This window comes from Monodon monoceros, unplaced genomic scaffold (genome assembly GCF_005190385.1).
Source record: "Monodon monoceros isolate NGI ecotype Baffin Bay Population unplaced genomic scaffold, NGI_Narwhal_1 Super_Scaffold_15, whole genome shotgun sequence".
Taxonomy (NCBI): Eukaryota; Metazoa; Chordata; class Mammalia; order Artiodactyla; family Monodontidae; genus Monodon; species Monodon monoceros.
This window is the reverse complement of record NW_021703771.1, coordinates 83,740,062-83,764,216: the sequence shown is the minus strand read 5'-3', so window position 1 is coordinate 83,764,216 and position 24,155 is coordinate 83,740,062. Positions and strand designations below refer to the sequence as shown.

Sequence of the window (24,155 nt, the reverse complement as noted above, 5' to 3'; positions counted from 1 at the left end):
TAAATAATTAAAATGTGTTCAAGACGGCTTCTCACCTGCACTATTAGTCTATTCTAATTTTATAGGCTAAATCACTTAAAACACTGTGACAAGGGGTTTTAAAATTCAGGTTTCAAGCTTAGGCAAGGTACCTTATTCATTCTTGACCTTGATAAAGTTTGAAGTTAAATGAGTGCTTATGGAATTTTTAGTATCAACTCAAATAGTTCCATAAGAAAATACTTGTGGATTAATTCGCAAATATTTTCTTCTAATATTTTACTTTTAACCACTTCCCCCTAGTTTTTCTTAGTATTCGGTTAAGTAACCAGTGCATATATTAAGAAAGCAGAACCACAGGAGTTAAATTTTCATCCTAATTTTGAGATGCTCTCTCAAACTGGAACTGCTGTATAGCACATAAAAATAAGCACTCCCTCTATACTTCACAAAATAGTACTCAACTGGAGAATCTAATTTTAATGTACATTTTCTGGAAAAACATGATCCCCAACTTACTATCACTAATATATATATATATTTTTAGATGTGGGATATTTTTTAAATGTTCAATTAGCTTAACTGCTTTCTAACAAGACCACAAAGAGCTCCTACAAAGAGGGAGCAGATAATTATAAAAAAATGACATTTGGAAGGAAACCCGAATGTCATCCAATCCTTCCACACAACAGAAATTCCTCCCTAAATATTAAGAAATGTATGAATTATCAGACTAATTTTTATATAGAAACGATACTCATCTGATTTTTCAGAAGGAGAAACATTAAAACCTGTTTTACATTATACCCTTTGAGAAGCTAGTTTGGTGTCTTGAAGAGTCAAAATCACCATTCTGAATCTGAAGAGGCAAGCACAGATGTCTACAGGAACCAGGGAGGGGACGAAAAAACGAAACCAAGTTAGAAGAATGGAAATCAACAATCCAGGTGTGATAGTGGGGCAGTAAGGCGTAGTGGGGCAGTGTGTAACTGGGAGCTCTTGGTTTAAAAGGGATAGTGGAATTCATCGCTTTCAGCTGACGGCTACCTCAGGCACATGCAGGCTGCAGTTTTCTAGATAACTTGCTCTTTGACGAAGTGTAGACTTTATTTGTAGATTTTCAAAAGTCTACTGAGACTTTAAATGCTGGCAGGTAATTAAAGCAACAGCAACACTGTAGAGGCCAAACCAAACGCCATCTGTGGGCAGCTAGCTTGTACCCATGCTCTGGACCCAGCTTCTGTCGGCTTTTAGAAGCATGTGGGGAGAATAGTGCTAAGGAAAACAAAGGTTCTAGCGCGTGATCAGAAAGGAGGAAAAGAAACCTGGAGAATGGATTTATGAGTAAGGACGGACTGGGGAATTTCAGGTGCAAAGGAGCCCTAAAACTTAGATGTCAAGATAAAATCTTTGAGAAAAGGTTTCAAACCACCGGTATTTTTACCAATTCTTCTTTGTTCAAAAAATTGATGACACTACTCCTTTTCACGTAGCCTACTGGATCAAAATTTGGTCAGCACTCCTTTCTTTTTTCTTACATCTAAAAACTATATGAGAATTGTACCTGAGTTTCCTAATTAGAAACAAGTATTTGGGATGTACATCCAACTGAGAAACATTGTAGTGAGTCTGTTTACTGATTTCCTCTTCTAATCACTGGAAATCAGGGAAAATGTTATGATCAGCTTGTAGTGAAGTGAATTAGAACTCCAGGATGTCACATTCTTCTGCTTTCTTTTAAATAGTGTTAAAAGCACCAATAGAAACCGAAAGTGAAATGTACATTCTTTACTCTGATAGGTATACGTGTGGTGTGTGTGGTTTTTTTTTGGGGGGGGGGGTAGGCATAAGCAGCATTTCCAGCTGCCGCTGGCTTGAGAGGATGAAGCACATGCACTTTTTCCAGTTGGTTTATTGCACGTCATGTACAGTCTTAACGTGGTTCTCCATTCACATAGGATTTGGGAAGACCTATTTCAACTTTTCTATGTACAATTTCCACAAATAAAATTCTAAGTGTTTTATACACACCACTACAATATAAACCACAAAAGATGTATTTGGTAATCAAAATTTCTCGATAATAGCATTTTTAAAAAAGGTATAAATTTTTTACCATGGGAGCTGTGCTTTTCCCCACAATGTGGTGTCTTTTGCCACGAAGCGACAGCAAAACTGTAAGCAATGAGAAATCCACGTTGTGTTGCTATCTGCTGCACCTACCAACTACTTCTCCTGAGAATTAATTCTTCCTCCTCCTCTCCCACCCCCTGCAATTAGTGCAGCAGAAACACAGAAAGGAGAGTACTACGCTTAGGTGAACCAGTTTGATTCAGCATTGAGTACCAGGTAGGCATATAATTTTGTTACATCTCTTCATAGTAAAGGCAGTTCAACTTAGATAATGTTATGTTAAAAGAAACCACAGATAAAATTACATGTGTGTACCAAATGAATATTTCTAAAAGTAAAATTGTCTATAATATGAATTATTTTTCCATTTTAAATAAAGGTATTAAGAAACTTGTGACAATGTTTAAAAATTACCTTATGTACCTAGAAAGTTTGAGTCCAAAAAGTTTTCTGGGTGATTTCTGCTATTAAATAATGGATTGTAATTTAGCAATACGTTTCTTTCTACTAAAAATGACTTGCTGGAAATGCTACAATTGCTAATTGTTATCAAGGAATGACAGACATCTTATTCCAAACACACAAACAAACCCCTCCCCCTCCCCCCAAACTGGAGAAGCCTTAGACTGTCATTTATAAAAGTGTTAGACTTAGCTGGTAAAAAAAAAAAAGATTGATTTGGTAATGAGCAATTTAAACCTGTTGTCCGCTTTTGGTGTACTAGAAAATTTAGATCCTTCATATTTATCCAGTATTTTAGAAACTTAACCACCTCCTATCTTGTGTAAACATATGCACATCTTGGCTTTATGGACAGGGTGCTTCAACTGCCCTTTTAGGTGGACTCTGCCCTACAGAGTAGGTGTATGTGAATATCGACTTTCATACTACATTTTTCCTGACATTTTGCCTAAGAAAAAAATGCTTGACTACTAAGTACATTAATTTCACCAACTTCTCGACTGAAAGCTTAACTTTCAATTGCTTTGTCAAGTACTAGGAGCATAAAACAATAAACTGCCTCTGGCATTTTATCATTCTAACAACTCGGTGATTCCATTTTTTATACTGTTACAGCCTGTATAAAAGTGGGTTTTGTAATGTTATTTTTGTCTTTTAAAAATGGACTTTTACAACATAAAAGGTGGCAATATGACATAAATATACATAAAAGTAGTACTCTTAACTGAAGATGAGATGAGACTGCATTCACAGGCTTCAGAAAATGTGGAATAAATTGTATAGAAATTCTTCATCAATTTCAGTGACATGGTGCCATGATGACTTGTATATTAGCAGCTTGAATGACATCTTCAGATTTTTACAGAATATATATTAGCTGTATGGCAATGTGAACTTTTACAGAGTAGCATAGTAAAGCTCTACCTAATAATAATGCATCCCCCCCCCCCCACTGGAGAAACAATATATTTGTTTGATCCAAAGAACCATCTCAATTATGATTAAATCAGATGCTCTCGCTATTCTATGTATTTCATGTATGTATATATACTATGGTAGTACTTTGATTGGTTAATAGCATATTGGTGTTATGTCTTCTGTAACATGTGACTCATTTTAGCCCCAAATTTTAGAACTTTAAAATAAATAAAATGTAATTTACAAAAATAAGCATTATTTACAATGCAAAAATTCATCCTGAGAATTTTTATTATCCAGGAGAACTATTTCACAGAAAAGGAAATACCAATATCTGTGAAATAAAAATGCACCTCAAGAGTTACACTAAAGAATTGATAAGTAGAGGTCAATTTACCTAGGTTGCAGCCAAGGAAAGCATGAAGATATTTAATAGATCTTCTTAAATTGACCCGCATGCAAAACCATGATATATATAACTTTTCAAATGCTATTTCTTCTCCCTTAAACTTCTTATATTAATGTATTCTGACTGTATTTTTAACAGGGTGAGACATAAAGCTGAGTGACGCTGTTTGACCTCCTGCTGAGGGTTCCACGAGGAGAGGCGGGTTTGTGGTTGTTGTGAACGGCTTACTCTGGACTGTCCTGAGACACAGAGCCACTCTACCTTTGGCTTTACCTGTGTTTAGCCCCTCTAACAGGAGCAGCTGGCTAAAACAGTTCAAAACTTCTTTATAAAGGAAAAATGTCCAATTAAAACACAAATCTGAATAAAGGTAAGACATCAGATTCCTTTATGTGACCATAAAATTATCTACTACTTATAGAAATTTCAAAAAAATGGTTCAACAAAGAATCAAACTGGTTTCTTGGGTATATCATTATGACGAATCGCTTTATTCTTTATGCTGTGAGCAGACAGTGATTATTTTGGAGAAGGAAAAATAAGAAATTGTGGAATTAGTAATGCAGAGGTTGAAAGGCAAGTGGCAAGACTAGAAGAACGCCTCAAACCAACACTACTTTGTTCCCATCTCTATTGGCACCTACCTACCCCCCCCACCCCGAAGTAAAAGCCCAGAATAACCAAAGCCATTTTAACAGTAGTGTGCGGAATTGTCAGCTGACAAACAACATAAAAACAAGTCACGTTATGACTATGTTATCTGTGGTCACGTTCTTCAGGGTTAGTCCAGGAATTCAAGACTTTACATTCCTTTGTCTTTATTTGTTTATTTTAATTAAACACGTAAAGGTTAATAAACAGACATAGTCCAGAGTTAGTAGGTTGGTATTATAACATTTATTAAAATAATGCTATGGGTTAATAGAAACAGCAAAGAACCAAAGAATTAAAATGCAAGCTATGTAAAATCCCAACTAAAACCCGAAAGTGTCTAATGTATTCATTCATTAGCTAACTAAAAGCCCAAGAAAGACAAGACACCCAATATAATAAAGTACTGCAAAACAATTGGCAATTTTCAGTTATCAAAATTGTGGATTTTGCATTTTGTATCCTTTTCTCAATCAAGAAAAAAATTCTTTTTGAATGTTATATAACATACATATAAAACAAGATAGAAAAATACATTATAAACTTGTAACAATGGCTGTAAATACATTATCTTACATGTTTCTCATAGGCAATAGGTTGGTTATGATACATAGATAGCATGAAACTACTGAGATAATAAAGAATAGACAAAAATACATGTCAGCTGTACGGTAACATACAAGCGACACTCCCATCTACCCGCACTAAAAAATTACATAATACTGTCAGAAAAAAAAAAAAGTCTTAAAAACTACATATTTTAATAAGAAATAAATTCAATAAAGAATGATAATACTGAGAACCAAGGCATTCAGAGATTTCAAAAGTCATGCTTTTTTTCAGTTGATCCAAAATTTTGTCAACTAAGTTTTCAAACGTTTGTTCAGAGCCAACATTACTCATAAATGTCACACGTTTATTTCAAACATTTACTTTCTTCCCCATAAAAGACCTTTGATAAACATCTAAAATGTCCAGGTATAACATAGTTGAGATGAAACTAGATCAAATACTGGTATCGTTTTTAAACTATCACCTCAAGTGTTTGAGTGTCGCAAATTTATTCAACCAACCAAACAAAATAAAAATCAAAATGGCACAGCATATATTGTAAATAAATCAAAACAACTGTATGTAGGCAAAGCAGTGGCATGTTAAACTAAAGCTAGCTGAATACAGAACAATGAATGTCTATTGCATAGTAAATAAACTGAAAACGGTTTCCAAGTGAGACAAGATGATGGAGGAGGTCACCACAAAGGTGCTTACTGAGCTTACTGCTGACCTTTGACTGTGAAGCTGTGAAGGTGTGTAAGAGGGAAGGAGCTGACGAGCTGGGGAGCCACTGCCACCTGATATCTGCCACGTCTGGTACTGAGCAGTTAATGATTACTTAAGAGTTTAGATGTCGGCTTTGTGCACAAATCGCTTCAACTACAAAACTGAACTTCGTAAGAAATTGGAAGTTGGAAGTTTAAACTCACATGTAGTTGAGTAGTATATGCACAATGATGCTAGTTTTTCACATTCTTTTAAAGTTAAAAAGGGGGCGTTGTTGGCTTAGGTTACTAAAACCAGCAGATATGGACTACCCAGTGATCTGCTTTGGTAGAAACAAGTCCGATTAAATTTGGTTCATTTAAAAACCTTGTTTTCCAGAGTGAAAAGCAGAAAGATTCGTTTTTGTGAAAAAGGTTGCTAATATAATATTACTGCCTCCAATTAATAATACAAAATCCAATACCCCTCCCCCCCAACAAAATAGAGCTCTAATTTTGTCTGTAAAGTGGTGTTCAGATCACACATAATTTTTATTTCAGAATCCTTTGGACTAACATTAAATATTGCAATAACCAAAAGCACTCAATTATGATTTTAAAAGAATGTTTTAAAACTTACTTGCTAGGCATTAGAAAAGTTATCAAATTTTTTCACAGTATCAGATTTGGCAAATTTATATCAAGGTAACGTGGCAAAAATCATATAATTCAAACCATCAACTCATTTGTCTCCCCTCACATCTTCTTTCACATACTGGGCGACTGAGTAACATGCATTAACTTGTATTCTGAGGGAGGAGCTGATCTTACAGGACAGTTGACTAAATGACCATGAAGGAAAATAAGGCACTTTCTTTTCTTTAGACTTATTCCAATACTTAAAAAATAAAAAAAAGACAAAAAGGCTCTTTTGGTCTTTTGTTTCTTGACAACCACCAGAAAAAATCATTTCATGAAATAAAGGGTTTCTTTGTTCTTTTTTTTTTTATAACACTTGAAAGTATAAAATGCTACATTTCCAAAAATATATATTTTTTTCTGCACCAGCACCCTTGTATAGTAAAAGTATCTACTTTTTGTTCATTTGTTTCAATGCACTACACTTTATCTACAATTTCATTACATGTATACAGCAAATAGGCAAGCATGGCTTTTACATCCTTAATGATTTTTTTCTATACAGGGAGGTTTAAAAAAAATATTTGAACAGTTTGCCCAGTAATGTGACACATAATGCATGTACCTTGTTCTTGTATATTTTTTAAAGGAGGTGTAAAATAAAGGTTCAGTCATTTTAACTCAGATATTTATCTTTTTAAAAATAGTGTTGCAGTTTTGTTCTTTGCATTACTTTTCAAAATTCCTTAAGTTTTTCTCTCATGGCACACTTCTAATACTTCAAATTTTGGCAGGCAATATAAAAAAGGCTGCAACTTCTGCCCTTTGAGGGCACTGTAGTGACTAAAGAGCATATCAAATTTTGAATACTTTTTGAAATCACTTCACCAATGACATCCCTGACCAAAGGTTCATGCATGATGCATCATCACACAGTACATTCAGAGAGCTTTGACTCGCTATGAGAAGAAAAGATTCCTAGAAGTCTCTCACAGTAACTGCCTCTGTCACTGAGTAGTTAAGGGCCATCTGTCTCCCCTTCTGAAGTGAGGCCTTCTTACCGTTCGCTTAGGGTGGGACATTAAAAGATGATCAGTGCTGTGGGATGAATTGGGCCTTATTGCTTTACTACTATTCAGTGCAGGTTCTAGAACCACTTTCACCCAAACAGAAAAAAGAAAAAAAAAAAAAAAAAAAAAAAACCCGAAAAAAAAAACAAAAGCTGAGTTGGAGGACAATTTCTTTGTCTTTTGTTTGGTTAGATGGTAAGACGAACGGACAAGTGCCTCAGCTCGCTGCACTGACGACAGGCAAGCAAAGGCGATTACCAGTTAACTGATCAGCAGGCAGGCATGGTCAGGTCATCATTGGGTGAAGAGTTCAGAGGTCAGAAGGTCATAGGTTAGTTGCCGGTGGCGGCTGGGTGGTTAGAAACAAAAAACAAAAAACAAAAAAAAAAAAAAAGAAAAGAAAAGATAGAGAAGAGATTAGTTTCAGCTAGTGACGGCTTAATGACAACATGAAAAACTAATCACAACTAATAAAAAAAAAGCATGTTTAATTCTGACAAACTGATTGACACCATCTACAGAATACAATAAAAATCATGACAATTTCATATCATGATTTGAACAAATGAAGGAGAGCCCACTCCCACAAAAAAACAAAATAAAAAAAAACCAAAAACTGTTAACAGGAAAAAATAGAAATAAAATACAACTAACAACTAATAGTTAGTAGCAGTCAATGAAGAAAACTGGAAAACAACAACAATGAATAGGTTTGGTATACAGAATTCTGAAACAGTCAGTGCAGTTATCAGTATCTGACTGCTATTAAGCATTAGTATTCTCTCAGATGCAAGCATTAAAGCAACTATTAATGATGGATGTGATTATTAATAACTGATGATCAACAGAAATGAATCTAAAGAAATTTAAATTTTTATGAATAATTTGGTTCAACATAAACTCTGGGCCAAACAAGGTTTCTTTTGTTCAATACATGTTTATTGCTTTTTCAATTATTCTATTTACAAACAACATGGAATTTCTTGGCCTCATGACACAATGCAATACTAAACTGTAGTCTAGCAGTGTAGGAAACATGGGAACCAGAAAAAGGCCAGGCCTTCTGCACTAGCCAACACTTTCCAGTTGAAAATACTATTTTACACATATAGAACACTTATAAAATGCACTTGCATGTAAACACTGTAAAATCCTGCCATTTAAAATTCTATACTCAAAAAGCTCTAAGTACATCAAAAAATAGAAGAAATTTCTAATTGATACCAATAAGGCATTTTAAAACTACAAACAGCTTTCTTTATTCAATTTCAAAGCTAATACTCTGCAAATAACAATAAAATCTGACATTTCATATACATTCCTGCTTTATATTTTATATTTTAAAAGAAGCCACCTGTAAATACTATTTTCTTTTGCAAAGTAACAAACAGAACAAAAAAATTTAAAAAATTACAGTAAAACATAAAGTAGTTCTCAAGTGGAAAAGTTATCATTCCCAATGTCCTTGAGTTGCTCCTTCCTTAATCAACCTCTGTCACATTCTGCTTCACCAAACTTGGTCCACTTAACAGTAGTATGATTTTTAAGACTCATTCAATAGCTTAATTATTTCTACTATATTCTGAGGTTTGAGAGAATTTTCTGTACTGTTGCCACTGTGACTAAGGCAGAGGAGATGTAAATGAAAAGATATTCAGTGCAAAGGCAGATTCTGTGCCACTTCATAAATCAAAACCCAGTAGGTGTAATTTCACAGAGTGTAAATGATCTATATAATGGACTGGTTTACCTTCATATAACAAAAATGCTTTCTATAGTCTATCATTTAGGATACCTTATAAATACTACAAAAATACTGTATCTTCAGTGTGACCAAATCTTCCCTGAATTTCTTAAAAATAAGTGGAATTTTATTTAAAAACTGCTATTCCAAAATCAAAGAAGAAAATAAATATTTAACATGATGTAGTCATACCACTTCATAGGTACTCCAGAAATATAGAATCTTAAAGCATTTTTGAAATCACTTAAAATTTTGATTAAAATTGTATTAAGTTTCTTATAACAAATTATATAAATGATGGTTTCTGTAAAATTATTTAGAAAAATTCTGATTATGTTTTTTTGCGTGTGGAATACATAAACAAACTACCATTTACATATATACCAGTAAACCTAGACTATATCCTCTGCCAAGTCCTGGCCTCCTACAGTACACACAGGTGTATCAACCGTGCAAAAGCACTTATGGTTCATCACAACTACAAAGTCAGTTGGTCTTTTATAGGCTTCAAATTCAGTTTTCAAATTATGTGTAGAGGTGGGTTTACTTTTAGTAAAGAACTAGATATTTCTCAACCATGTAGTACTCTAAATGCTCATATAGAATTACATGGTTATATGTCTAAGGGCTGAGTTTCCTTGCATTAAATGAATACTTACACTAATCTTCCCTTCAAAAGATTAAAAAATAATAATTAAAAAAAAACCTCAAAAATAGAGAAAACAGTAGTATCATAAAATAATTTAAGGATTTCAGACCTCTCCCTTAGACCCAATGAGTGCATACAGTGATAGTAACAGCAGTATATGAGTATTTGTTATTTAAAAAAAAAAAAAAAGTAGCATTTCGGTTTGCTGACATTGCATTTTTAATAAAAACAGTGACAGGACTAATCCAAACACATATAACTACAAAAGAGCCTCACATGGAATGTGCTGTCATTTCCAAATACAGTAAAATCTTCCTAATATTTTCAACTATCTCAAGGCACTGGAGTATTAAGTAGACTAGTAATTATTGTGTTAAAACAAAATTATGAGAAATCTCCTAAAAGGGGCATGTAGGGAAAGGTTAACAGAAGAAAAACTACTTTTAAATACTCTTTAGAACTGTTTTAGACATGAACAATGTGGGGGAAAAAAGCTCTGATTATTCACGGAATTATTTGGTTTCCTTAAATGGCAAGTTACTTAAAAAAAACATTTTTTTAAAAATTTCCTCCTTCACTAGGAGACTTTTTCTGATACACAGAGGGTGGTTTACTTGTGCATGACACACTGACACTTAACATTATCTTCATAAATAATCATTGACCTTGGGGGGTCTATTTATTGAATAATCTCTACAAGTAATATATGTATTAGTTAAAAGTCTTCAAACTAATTATGTATGATGCTATCATCAGTGTCTCTGGGAAGATTTTATTCTTATGTGGACAACACCTGTATCCAATATTTATCAGTATTCAAGATAACCATGTAGAACAGGTAGGTCTTTCTTAAGTTCACAGAAAATGTAGGATTGGGGTATAAATACATCACTTTCCACCACTAATATTAGAGACTCTGATCAAATTAATTAGTAGGTAATAGATGTGCCATAATAGAAGCTTGTGAAAAATCCTTTTTTATCTTGCTTTGGATTCCTACCTTGTAATGACAAACTTAGAAAACAATGTCAATAAACCGAAACCGTCACTCCTCAATAAACATAAATAATTTTATAAAAGGGTCCAAGGGCATATATAGGACACAAATTACAAATGCTGAAAAGGAGAAAAATGAAGACTTATTTCCCAGTCACAGGTTAGTCAAAAAGGATTTTCAAACAGCTGGATTCACGTCACCACAGAGCTTCAAGAGATAGTTTACCTTCAGATAATATGTTTTAGCAGCAAATAACAAAAATCAAAGGATCCATTTTGGTAAGAGAATGTAAGAATAAAAGGGAACTGATTTTCTGATTTATAAAAAAAATCCAACTTCATCAAAGTTATCTTCACAGTCCTTACTTTGTTGATTTCAGCTAAGTACTTGACATGTATACCCTTGTGTATACAGTGGTTCAAGTACCTTATTAAAAAGGAAAATGGAAACTAAATCTTCAGTTTTCTCCAAAAGGACACAGGAGGCATATATTCCTTTACTTCTCTCATTAAAGCACCATCCGCTTAAGTTCATTTTGCAAAACCAACCCAAAATTTCAGAACAATTAAAAGGTAAATTTTAGCAAAAATTATTCCTGAAAAATAACTAAGGCAACATGAAAATTTAATAGCTCCCCAAAGGGACTAATTTACGTTTTAGTAGAAATAAATCATTGTACATACTAATATAGAATTTAATAAGTTAAAATATGAAGGGAGGAAAAAAAACACCCCAAAAAACCCAACCCTTAAACCTGTCAATTATTACAAATTAATTTAGAAAAAGAAAAGAAACGATGTGCAGGCAAGCAGTGATATCTCTTCCATCAGGTGTGGTGTAACAAATCTTATGGACACCCAACGCATTTCTCATAAACAAGAACTGCAGAACTAAACTAACCTCGGTCTGCGGTCACAATCCTTTGGTAAGGATGGACACGCATATCGTGCCTTCGAACTTTAGTAGCCACCGCACCTAGTTAAATTGCAATTACCAAGACAAAGTTAGAGAACATTCACAAGGGAAAAGATAACAAACATTAACACAGCAGGTTTATCAAAATGGATTTCAAATGTTTGTTTACTACAAAAGTTTTCTTTTAGGAAACATGTTAAGGCACAGTAGTCTTAAAATTAACCATAATATGTTGCGTATATATGCATCTATTAATATTGCATTCATTTCAATAATCTTGGCCTTAACCTATTTTATCCATTCATTTACAATCCCAAGTTACAGATTTCATGAACTCTATTAGATCCAAACATAGTTAAGCTTTACTAGTCACATATTCACTGAAGTGCCTTTCTTGCAGCAGGACTACTTAAATAATGCCATGTTTAATACTGACAATTATTTGCTAACCTTAAGACCACTTCCAGAGTCTATCACTTAAGAAGGTTTAAAAGCAATTCTTAAAGCCTACAGATTGTGGTTCTAAACTTTGAGTCAATAAGTATGAACTGCAATGAATTAGGTGATTAGTAAAGCAAACAGTATAGTACACTTAGCAGTCAGTATACTACTATACACTCCTTTATAAATTACCGTTACTTTGTAAGATTACAGCCTAAACCAATTAATAACATACTTTTCCTTTCTATCAGTGTGCAAAAGTGCAAGTCAGTCACTGACTGCTAGGCTAAGCGTCCCTCCCACCCCCTGGAGGCTGCTGAGACTAAGCATTTGTTAAATTCAGATCTGATGAGGGTTCAGTTAAGACCGTTCTTGAATTCTTAGCCTTTCGTTGGGAAAGCCATACCTAAAGATAAAAGGAAGGGAATTAAAAATTAGTCATCAATGAAGATCTGATGCTAATACCAATCTCCTCACTACCACCAACACACATGTCTGCATCCGTTTTGAAGGGCACTGCTCATTTTAAAATAATATGATGAGACTTGATATATAGCATGCATGTTATCTGTGTGCAAATTTATTATAACACAGCAATTTGAAATATTTTCTCAGTTCTCCAAGTGGTCAATATGTTTTACTGCTTAGGTGGCAAAGCGAGAAATAAAATTGATAATGGAATCTTGTCATTTAGTACTCATTATTATTCATCTTATGAATGTCAATAGGTATCTGTATATTTTGCTTTCAATTTTGTCAGTCTAATAATTAAGTATTATAAATAAAAATTTTCCAACACAACAAAAGCACATTGCTTTAAAATGAGAAATTTTACGGCAGTGCCTCTTGCTGTTTCTAAGCAGTAAACTGGTCCATCACCCCTTTTTTCATTTTAGAAAAACTAATCTTATGTAAGTATAATTCCACGAGGCAAAATCAGCGAGATCTTGCATTCAGAGTGCTGGAACAGCAGCTGGTGGCTAAGAGTGCCAGCCCTGCAGGAAGCAACAGTCAAACTCCTCGAACAGACGCTGTGCGTGCAGCAGAGAGGAGCTCTGGGGGAAAGGAGCAGGCATGGGGCCACAGGACAGAGCGTTAACAGAAAGGAAAACGTAAAGGGGTTATAGGTTACATGTTATTTTAAAAATGCTTTGAGAAATATGCAACAGAAACAGGCCTCTCATAAACAGTTCTATTGTATAATTCTGACCTATAATACTTTTTACAATGATTTAGAGATAAACAGAAAACATGTACAATAAAATGTATCTGCTCATGAAACAAAAGGCACCTGAGTGCATGCACACACACAGATAACATACAGAGCATCGTGGCTTTTTTTAATTGAACAATGAATTTTCAAGTTTAAATCTTAGTGTCCGGGTTCATTAAAGACTTTCATATTTTTAGAAATCAATATTAATGCTGGGAAAACAAGAACTTAAAAGATCAAAGTCCTAAAAGTCAACAACATGCACGCAGCACCAAGGTCATATACAATTCAAGAAAAAAGAATTCAAATTCTGTCTGGTAAAACAAAGGGGCAGCCCGGAAACAGTTTGTTCCACATTGACTGGTCGTGTTAGAACAGCTGCTGTACTCTAGTCCTTCATCCAGCAAGTCAATGGGCTGAAATATCAGGCATGACTGGCATTTCAATCCACTCTATAAAAAAAAGGCATCAGTAATGTCTTTTTCAAGCACACCACTTTTTGTTCATGTAAAACCGAGCATTTATAGCATGATCTTAATTTTTGTCCCAAATGTGATTCTAATTCAGTGACTTGGTATTTACTTCATTCCATACTGTACTACTGAAATTAAGAGTGTCTCATGTTTAATATTAACTAGGACTTCAAAAGAGAAAAGCTGAAGAAAACTGAAGAATGCAACTATTGGTCCCTTTCATATTTTAAGTGATCACAAATATTAGAAAACACACATCAGTTTTAAAAATATCTCAAAAAACTTTCACATAGAAGTTTAAAATTTAGCTGACAAATAAATCTCCAACACAAAAGGAACCTAAAAACTGGGTGGTGGAGCTGATGAAGAGGATAGGCCAATAGGTGGGATCTAAAACTCAGAATGACTGCAATGATGTCAAAAATGTGAAAAGTATTTTCTGTTTAAAATGTTCATCTCAAATTTACCCAACCAAAGTGAATTTCAGTCACCAAAGTGAATCTGAATAAATTTAAGGTACAATTATTTACAGGAGGAAACCCTTGTAAGAGGCTGAAATAGAACAAAATTTAGTTTTCAGTCTTTCTAATGGAAACTTGTCTCTCTAAAATGGATATATCATTTCAAAGTCTGGGGCAGCAGAAGTTATGAAGAAAAATGTCATTAACCATACAGGGAGAACAACTTACCTAATACACCGCTAGGTTCAATAGGGTACTCAAGGATCGATGTAGCTGGCGCCAACGTGTAGGGGTATTCATAGGGCGTGTAGATTAAACCAGCTTCGGGCCCTGGAGGGACTATCGCAGCAGCTGGGTGAGGAGTTCCGTTTGGCATGACAGCGGTCTGTATCTGTCTGATCAAAGGCATTATGGTAGGGCCAGCTGGCGTAGGGGTGCGCAGGGCAGCTGGCGGGAGAACGGGCGCAGGCCCCGTGATAACCCTTGGAGCGGCCTGGGCTGTGGCTGCAAGAGAAAAGGCAAGGGCTGCTACAGTGAAAGCGAAGAGATTGAGAAGGAGGCACAGGGACAGCCGAAGGCGAGACGTGGGAAACGAGAGGGCAGGGAGGGAAGGAGAGAGCAGAGAAGAAGAAAAATAAAAGGAAATCGTTAGTACATGCGCTGGTCACACAGAAATGCCAAAGCACACCAACCAAATGCAAAACAGCTTCCCCTTCCCCAACGTGATTGAGAATAAATGTTCAAACATTAAAAAGCCACTGGGGAAAAAAGAATGAGACCATTAAAACAGGTTATATTTACTTCATATATCAGATATATCTATGTTTTTAAGATTTCATGAGACTAATGGTGCATGCAGAAGCACAAAAAAACACTTGCATTAAAAGATGTTAAAAAATACTTGGTAATTGGAGTCCACAGAAATACAGTTTTGGTATATTTCTAAAGAGTAGCTTCAGTTACAAATGAAGGAAAGCATAATTTTCATTGTATTAACTTAGTCAAATAACCAACAGTTATTAATTTCCTGCATCTGTAGGAATTAACTTCTTTATAGAAAAAATACAAAAAAATGTTACATTCCTAAACACATGACTATTAATGATATACTCAGTTTCATGAGTAAATTAAAGCCAACCATTTGTAAAAGTAACCACTCTAAACACGCGAGGGTGCCTATATTTGGGAAAGTTGGCTATGTCTTTAAAATTCTATTTCTTTAAAAAAAATTAGTAATTTAAATGACATCATGTTCATATGAATGATGTGTAAAACTCAGATTGTCTCAAAATATAAATTTCACATTATTTCATTTTTAAATATACAAAAGCAATCCTCTTACAGTTTATGAAAGCATGCACAATACATATAAAGGGGAAAATAGGATTAAAAAATAGTATCATCTACTGCTCTCTGTGAACTCACATATAAAATCAACAGAGAAAAAAATACTGGAGGAAAAATGTGCAAGCAAGGGGGAAGAATAGAAATCAACAGAAGAATCACTGCATTCAGATATATTCCAAATTAGCTTTTATTTTTTTAAAAAATTTTGTCCTTTGCATAAATTTAACAAACTAGAAGTCTTAAATCTGTAAGTTAACAGAAAATTTCCCGAAACTCTTGAATTTAGAAGTTGAAATTTCATCAAAAGAATAAAAGAAAAGTTTGTAAACTCAAAACTTAGGCATGCTGGCATAAAATAAAATCAAGAGAGTGCCCTCAATTCTTGAAAGCAGTAAAAATGGGACAGTTAGTCCCATATCAAGTGACAGTTATTTCAACTCTTCACTTTGTTTAACTGTTCACGTATTGTGCTGCCAAAAGGGGAGAGGTCTGGGGACAAAACAGCTGAAACAGCTGTAGCGCTGAGCCTCAGTCTCATTCTTACGTGATTTAATGTTGGCATCTCTGTAGGTGCCATTGAGAATTGCAAGCTCCATCAGCTGCATCTTCTTCAGGCTGTCTTCTCCCTCCGCCTATACATGGAAAATACAAGAGCACTAAGCACTTGAAATGGTCCATACACATCACAGCCATATCTATGCACAAACCTTAAAATAGGTATCATGTGACTATAGCCATCTGTTTCAATCAGGGAAGAAAGATCAGGGAACCAAAAGGTGCTACATGCTGAAGCCCATTCTCAGTAATGGGATGTTGATACACAGGATACTCTCAACTGCCACCAGCTACATTCCTAAGGTAAGCTACACTGATTTATTAATGTTCTTCTAAAAAGCTTTACTTTTAAATGGAATCAATGGAAATATCAGGTAAATTAAATACAGTATAGTCTCTATAGTACCTATCACTTTGTTGAAGAGTCTAAAACTCAAATGTATTCATTAAAAGACAAAAAACAAACTGGGATTTTAAACATGTAAGATTTGACTGTGGTATTCAGGTAAGGAAATTTGTTTAATTCTCCCAAAAAGGAAAATTTAATAAAATAATCGTAAGAATTTCTGAAATTTGTGTATATATTCTCGTTTCTTATGCCAACATCCCGCTCTCCCCTCAATTAGCAAATGCTATCAATTCTAAAGCAAATCCATCTTTAGGGGCATCTGATACACTGTCCGAGCCAAGAAAAACTTAATAGTGAAATGGGGCACTATTAGTAATTATGCAACAGGCAAAACCCAGGGATGCCTCTGATCATCAAAATGGCCATTTCATTTACCTTGGATTTGCCCCACACCCTCTCCATTTACTGTTGTCACCCTTGCTCTTGTCATTATTGGCATATTACCAAAACTACTACAATAATGTGTTAATAGTATCTGTTCTCCAATCAATCTATGCACAATGGCCAGATTAACTGCCCAAAACAAAACTTTCATCTTAATGTTTCTTAACATTCTCATGTCTTAAAACCCTTCATGGTCTCTTGCCATCTAAAAAAATAATAATACATTTAGATTACCTACGGCCTGGCCCCAAATTATCTTCTCAAGTTAAATCAATCTATGTTCTTTACACATATCTTATGTTATAAATCGAGCCAAATCACTCCGTTATTCATCTCTGTGCATATTCCTATTTCCTCCATCTTGAATGCTTCTCTGCGCTCCATTCTACCCTTCATCCTTCTTTCCAAATCCTACTTCATCCCTGCAGACTTCAACCTAAGTGCTACCTTCTCAAAGGGCTATCCCTAGATCGTATTTTTCTGCCCTGAATTAGTTTGTTGTATATCACAGCTACCAAGCAAAGAACAAGCTCCTAGAGAACAGAGCCTATTTCCTATTTATCACTGCCTATCTTCCCACTCATCCCATCTCCCCAAGTCATTTGCTAGGATTTAGTTTTTAAATGACTGGTATGAGAAATCTTTAACTGTATTTACAAATCTCAAATGTCTAAATCCTGCAGGATAATCTTCAGGAACAGAAAGATGAGGTTCATCCCTGAAGATGGTGGCAGAAATGGAACTATGTGCTGTTCACATATTTTATGCATTATCTAAGCCTCGGGACTTAATATTTCAAAGGAAAGTAACCCAATGATACATTTTTCTGATATAACAATGGTCCCTCTTGATTCAAAAAAGGAGCAGGTGACAAACTTCTCAGTCCTTTCCTATTACACAAAACTCTGTCCCTGGCACTGTAACAGCACATGGGGCACTACAGTTTGTAACAAAGAGAACTGCGAAGTGGACTTCTAACAAACTACAAAGAACTTTTTTTAAGGTAAGTGAAAACATCATGAAGACTGATGTGCCACTGTCGGCATGTTCCACTGCCGACTTTTCGGTAACCTACTCTGCAGTAGCAGAAAATGGAGAAGATACTCGCACTCTGTGGAATTGCTATTCCTTGATCCCTATGAACATGTACAGATGAATGAAAAAAAAAGAATATTATTTATTTGAAAGACACACTACTTGCTAAAGATAAAAATAAGTAAGCAATGTCACTGGAAGAGAAGAATTAGAAATCTATTATGGGGCTTCCCCGGTGGTGCAGTGGTTAAGAATCCGCCTGCCAATGCAGGGGACACGGGTTCGAGCCCTGGTCCGGGAAGATCCCACATGCTGCGGAGCAACTAAGCCCGTGAGCCACAACTACTGAGCCTGCATGCGGCAACTACTGAAGCCCATATGCCTAGAGCCCGTGCTCTGCAACAACAGAAGCCACCGCACCTCAACGAAGAGTAGCCCCTGCTTGCTGCAACTAGAGAAAGCCTGTGTGCAGCAACAAAGACCCAACACAGCCAAAAATAAATAAAAGAAATTTATAAAAAGAAATCTATTAGGATAAAACTGCATAAACTTGTCCACTGAAAACTAGTGATACTAAAAATTAAAATTTGCCACATCGTTTCAAACCCAAATCTATGTATAACAGAATACCAAAGTAAGTATATAAACTATACTCTATATAAACAGAAAGAAAAGCAACAGGTATACCTTCAGTCACCTTCCACAAGAAAGTGGTACACATTTGAAAACGTCAGAAAAGTAAGAAGAAATAAAGATGAAAGAAGAAGTGAGGTGACACAATGCCTCATACACAGTGCTGTACAAAGAAGAGGAGCTAGAACACGTTTTCACTGAACAGCTTCTTTCGGATAACAAAATAACCACACTCATTAGCTGGTGATGCAGTGTAAAACTTGGGAGGAAGGCAAAGAAGATGACGGAAGAAATACATGTGTGCATGTGCAGGGCCTGTGCATATATGTGTGTGCCTTTTGCAGGGTACAGGAAATGAAAAACGGATCTAGTGACATCAACAGAGGAGGATAAAAACCAGAGCAGCACAGCTTTCACTAGGTGGTGTCAGTGAAGTGTGTCATAATGACACAGTTGCTGGAGGCCACCAAGACTTACAAGTTACGAATTACAGTATGTACACTGAATTATATCACATTATGGCAGGCTATACTAGTATCTCCTAGCAGAACACAGAATTTAGTCGGCAAAGCTAGAATTTGAACCTGGTGGTCTCACTCCAGAACAAGCTTCTCTCTTCCATCCTCACCACTCCTACCCACTCTGCACTCACAGGGCATGACGTTATGTGTCTCAAGAGACAACTATGGACATTTGGGTGGCTCTAGTTTTGGAATATTGTGAATAATGCTGCTATGAAAATTCTCCTACAAGGCTTTTTTTGTGAACATAAGTTTTTATTTTTCTTGGATAATTACCTAGCGGTGGAACTGCTGGGTCATGAGGTAAATGTATTTTGCATGGAAAACATTACGTGAAGATTATCAAAACACTGTAACACATTTATCTTTGAAATATAAGTTTAAAAATATAACAAACATTGATAACTTCTCTACAGGTCCACTGCCCTGCATCTAAAACCTGTGACATCAGAAGTGTTTTGAGAACTTTTCAAATTTGTAGAAAAATAATATACCAATGATTACATAACATTCCCAATGGGTCTGGTGGAATACTTCAGTAATCCAAACTATAACAAACATAAAAATACTTAAACTAAGTGGGATTAAAAAGACTATAAACACACTTTTCTGAACTTTTTGGGGTTTGCAATTATGGATGACAAATTATGGATCTGTATAAATATATATAATTTATGCATGTATTACTTAATATATAGCTATGTTATCAGCTATATTTAACAGCTATGTTAAAAGTGATAGAAATAGATCATGGTTAATATTGGATCAGAGTAACATGGTTTTAATGTTTTAAAGTAGAACAATTTATATACTGTTCTACTACCTTATTAGAATTAGATATTAGATCTTCATCATTTAAGCATTTATACTGCATAACAGATCTATGGCATTGGTACTTTATTATCTCGGAGGCTCAAAAAGATTAGGTAGCTTACCCAAGGTTATACAAGGTCACAGTGCAAAACCAGCTTTCAAACCAGAGTACCTGATCCAAAGTCCTCATTACCTTCTCCAATGTCATGCACGGTGACTTAAAGTGGAAGCACTTTTTGAATTCATCAAAGAATTCACGTAAGAAATGAAGAAAATTATGTTTATTTGGTATTTTAAAATCCATAAAGTACACATTAAAAAAAACCCCACTACAACAGTGTAATTAAGTACAACAGAGCTAAAACAAATGTTTATTTCCAAATAATTAAAATGTCAACTAACACAATAATCTGAACCACTGCCTGTAATAAAAGCCCAAACTTTCCAGCTTAGCATTCAAGGTGCTGAACAACTTCTATGCAGCCCTATTTGCAAATGTTTTGCACTAGTCAAAATCATCTGTCCACTGTCCCCTGGAATATATACTTTGTGCTTTTCTGCCTCTAAGTTAGACAAGATCTTTTCTAGAAGCATGCTGCGTATGCCTCTTTTGAGAGCCCAGAGATAGATCACTGGCCTCTCCAGAGTAGCCTTTGCTAATCATTCCCACAGATAATGATATCACTTTCCTAAATTTATGCTACTCCTTTTGGGGGAATCAATCATATAGAGCCATGTGTTATCTCTTCTTTTCTATTTTTTCATGTTGTTTTTAGGAAATTCCTTACGTGACCTGTAGGCATGAATCAACTAATAACCAATACACCAGTCTTCTTTTTGCCTCCAATACCTTGCAAACATGAACTTACTCAATACATTTTTAAAAAATGGATTCTTACTTTTCTATAAATTTGAAGTAATGAGTAGAAAAGGTTTTCCAACATTAAAGTACATGACTTAATTCACTTGGAGAACAGGGCTGAGCAAACAGTAAAGAGAAAACAAAGAGTGACCACAGTTTATAAACAGTTTTAATACCAATCATCGCCTGCATCTGCCCTGTCAACTAAAGAAAAGTCTGACAAAGAACTTAAGGACTTACACTTAAATACAGGGTTTTATACAGGGCAGTGACATAACAGCATGTCTTTAAAGGCTTATTCTGGTATTTTGTGAATGGACTGTTGGGGGCTCAAGTATGATTAAAGAGACCCAGTCACAAGCTTTAATCCAGTCCAGGTGACAGAAGAAGAACTGGACTGGGGTGGAAGTAACACAGACAGAAAAAGTAAGTTAACTTGACAGGACCTGATGACTGACTAGATATAGGGGGTGAGGGAAAAGGAGACATTAAAGAATGATGAGGTTTTTGGATCAAGCAATAAAGGAGATAGTGACTCCATTTAATGAGAAGACAAAGGCTGAGTGAACTTCCAAAAGTTCTGGCTGAAAATATTATGCTTGAAATGCTTATTTTAAACACCCCAGTGGAGATGTCAGGGAGACAGCTGAATAAGAATCTGAGGTCTACTTTTCAACTTAGCCTATAAAAAGCGAGTAGAAAAATTATCTCCCACACCATTTTCAGAACATTTTTCTCCAAGATGATACAGCAATTATTAAATTTCAAGCTGACCTGCTATATGCTTTCAAATGCTGGGTCTAGAACTCTATATAGTTCTATATCTTCTAGGCCAGCTGGTTTGTTAGGCTCTATCCAAGTGAGGGGCATTAAAGTGAGAATGAAGAGCTGGCTGAGGGGAGAAGGAACGCCGCTCCCTCCGGCGCCAGCTGTTCTCAGCTCTGCACCTACCTTGCCAGGGGCAGCTGTTTGCAGGCCCCACACTCCTCTCCCAGTGCTTCTAGAACTGGCTTCGCCGAGCATCCCCAGCCCTCAGCCACAACCAGTGTAGCCACTCTTTCTGAGCTACTGAGATTCTATCACCAGCCAAGTGGCACCACTTTGTCAGAGGTTCTCCCTCTGCACAGAATTTTCTCAAAATGTCTTAAGATCTAATAGCAGTACCATTTTCTCTCTTATCTCCCAGCCCTGGTATAATAGCTGCTTCCCGGAGTTTCTAAATCTGAATTACACTCTTATCTCCTTTCTCCGTTTTTAGTTCTCAACACCCACTTAACCAATAACTTTATTAATTCTCTCTGTTGAAATACCTAGCGTGGCTTCTGTTTTCCTGATAAAGAATTGGCTCCCCAGCACTGCTTCATCAGAATCTGAATTTCCCCGCCTGGCATTTATGGCCACATCAGCTTCCTCTCCTTTTATATCACCAACTTCATTCTGTGTCAAAAATCTAAGTACACTCTATGATGATCTGTTATTTCTTTAGATTATTTAAAGGTTCCTTGATTCATGTTCCTTCCTTTTCCCAGTCTTCACTGTTCAGTTAACAGAGGCTAATGAGCACCTACTATGATACAGATACTCTGCTAATGAGTCCAACACACCAAAAAAATGATATTCACAGATCGAAGTACATTAGAGAAATTCCCAGAATCGTTACAGAAATTCAATATCGAAAAGATGTATCGGAACTCCTATACTTAGGTGGAGAGGCAAAGTCAAATTAACGTCATTACTTCACTTGGGCAATAGAGCCTGCTCATCTTTTACAAAGCAAGCCCTTAGTTCAAATAGTATGCAAAAAAGGCCGTTTCACTGAAAAATCCATGGGTCAAAATGTTAGAGACACAGTAAAGGGGAAAGAAATCTTGTCATGTATTTTTCTATTTCCCATTAATTACACTATGCAATATACTCCGATTTAATCACAACACCTGGTTCAGCAGCAACAACTTAACACAGACAAAGCAAGGTAAGGCAGAGAAAAAGCATGAGGCATTTTATTTAATCAGAAAAGCTTAAAACACTCAAACACACACACTCACTGACAAACACATATATACAAAGCTCCATACACTACATAAACTACATTTTATAAAACTAACAAACACTTTTACCTTAGGGTAATACATTCTGTCTTTTTTTGACAAGCTATAAACAGATTCATCTCAAAGCAGTGATGATCTCGGAAAAGAAAAGCCACGTCTACTAGAAAGCATTTATTCCTTTCTATGTGAAATATAGTATGATACAATTTGAAATATTTTTTATAGTAAGCTTAATAGAAATGACAAACTTTTGAAAGATTTCTATGATCCACAACTCAGGCTCCATACTAGTATGAGTAATAAATAAATAATGATAGTAGATATAAATAATGATAGCAGATATAAAAATAAACATAAATAATGATAGAGCCACATCATTATTTTATAGGAAAAAACAAAAGACTTCTAAAGTTGACTGTATTGTAGGTGGACTTTATCAAACTATATGGCTGGGGCAATAGAAGAAAGGATAACTACAAATTGTGAGCTTAAGAGAGCCTTATCCTATAGCAGAAGATGAAGAGTGAGAACCTGAAGACAGGGTCTAAAAATCTATTTGCTGTGAGAGGTATACAAGAGGAGTAGGCAAAAATATACTATGACAGAAGCTGACACAGGGTGTAGTGGAAGACCAGATGAAAAAGTATGGGGAAAGAATCACAAATCACTTTGAGGATCTGATGATAACCACGGACTGTCTAGAATACATACAACGGTATACAGACAAAATGTGATGCACAATTGTAGGGGGTTAACCATGAGAACTAAACTCACCTATGAGTATCTGTGTTAGAACTACTAATTCACCCCAAATGGTCTTGAAAGACTTCCAGTATAATGTCAATCTTCTACAGGGATTCTTTAAAGTAACCCATTTTTCACTAGAAGATATTCATTATATTTCTGAGCCATCAAGCACAGTCTAATGACCTCAAAGGAGAGCAGAGGCAGAAAGCTACTTGGTCCTTAGAGCAATCTGAAGTCACCACTGCCAGTTTTCCTTATATTCAAACTATTTTTGGATATAATCATTATGGTGACACACCTGAGGCCTTTAATTTTGGTCGACTCCCACGTTAACTTTTTTTCTTTGTTGCTTCATAAGCTATCTAAAGGTATACCTTCATTATAAATA

At 35.4% G+C, this 24,155-nt stretch overlaps 1 protein-coding gene across 5 annotated transcripts in view; it reads right to left on the bottom strand.

The window, feature by feature from the left end:
* Positions 1-6,796: 6,796 nt before the first annotated feature.
* The window catches only part of QKI (QKI, KH domain containing RNA binding), a 135,783-nt gene continuing 118,424 nt past the window's right edge, over positions 6,797-24,155 (bottom strand). The window contains exons 5-8 of one of the 5 annotated variants that reach the window (XR_003793755.1): positions 16,305-16,392; positions 14,642-14,941; positions 11,811-13,931; positions 6,797-7,869 (exon numbers count right to left, since the gene is read on the bottom strand). Coding sequence is in view for 3 of the 5 variants with exons in the window: in XM_029224328.1 (XP_029080161.1) it covers positions 7,853-7,869; positions 11,811-11,885; positions 14,642-14,941; positions 16,305-16,392 (480 nt within the window). In the remaining 2 variants the exon portion in view is untranslated. Of the gene's footprint in view, positions 7,870-8,441; positions 13,932-14,641; positions 14,942-16,304; positions 16,393-24,155 lie in introns of those variants that run through there. The other 4 variants (XR_003793756.1, XM_029224328.1, XM_029224329.1 and 1 more) reach the window with 4 other exon arrangements.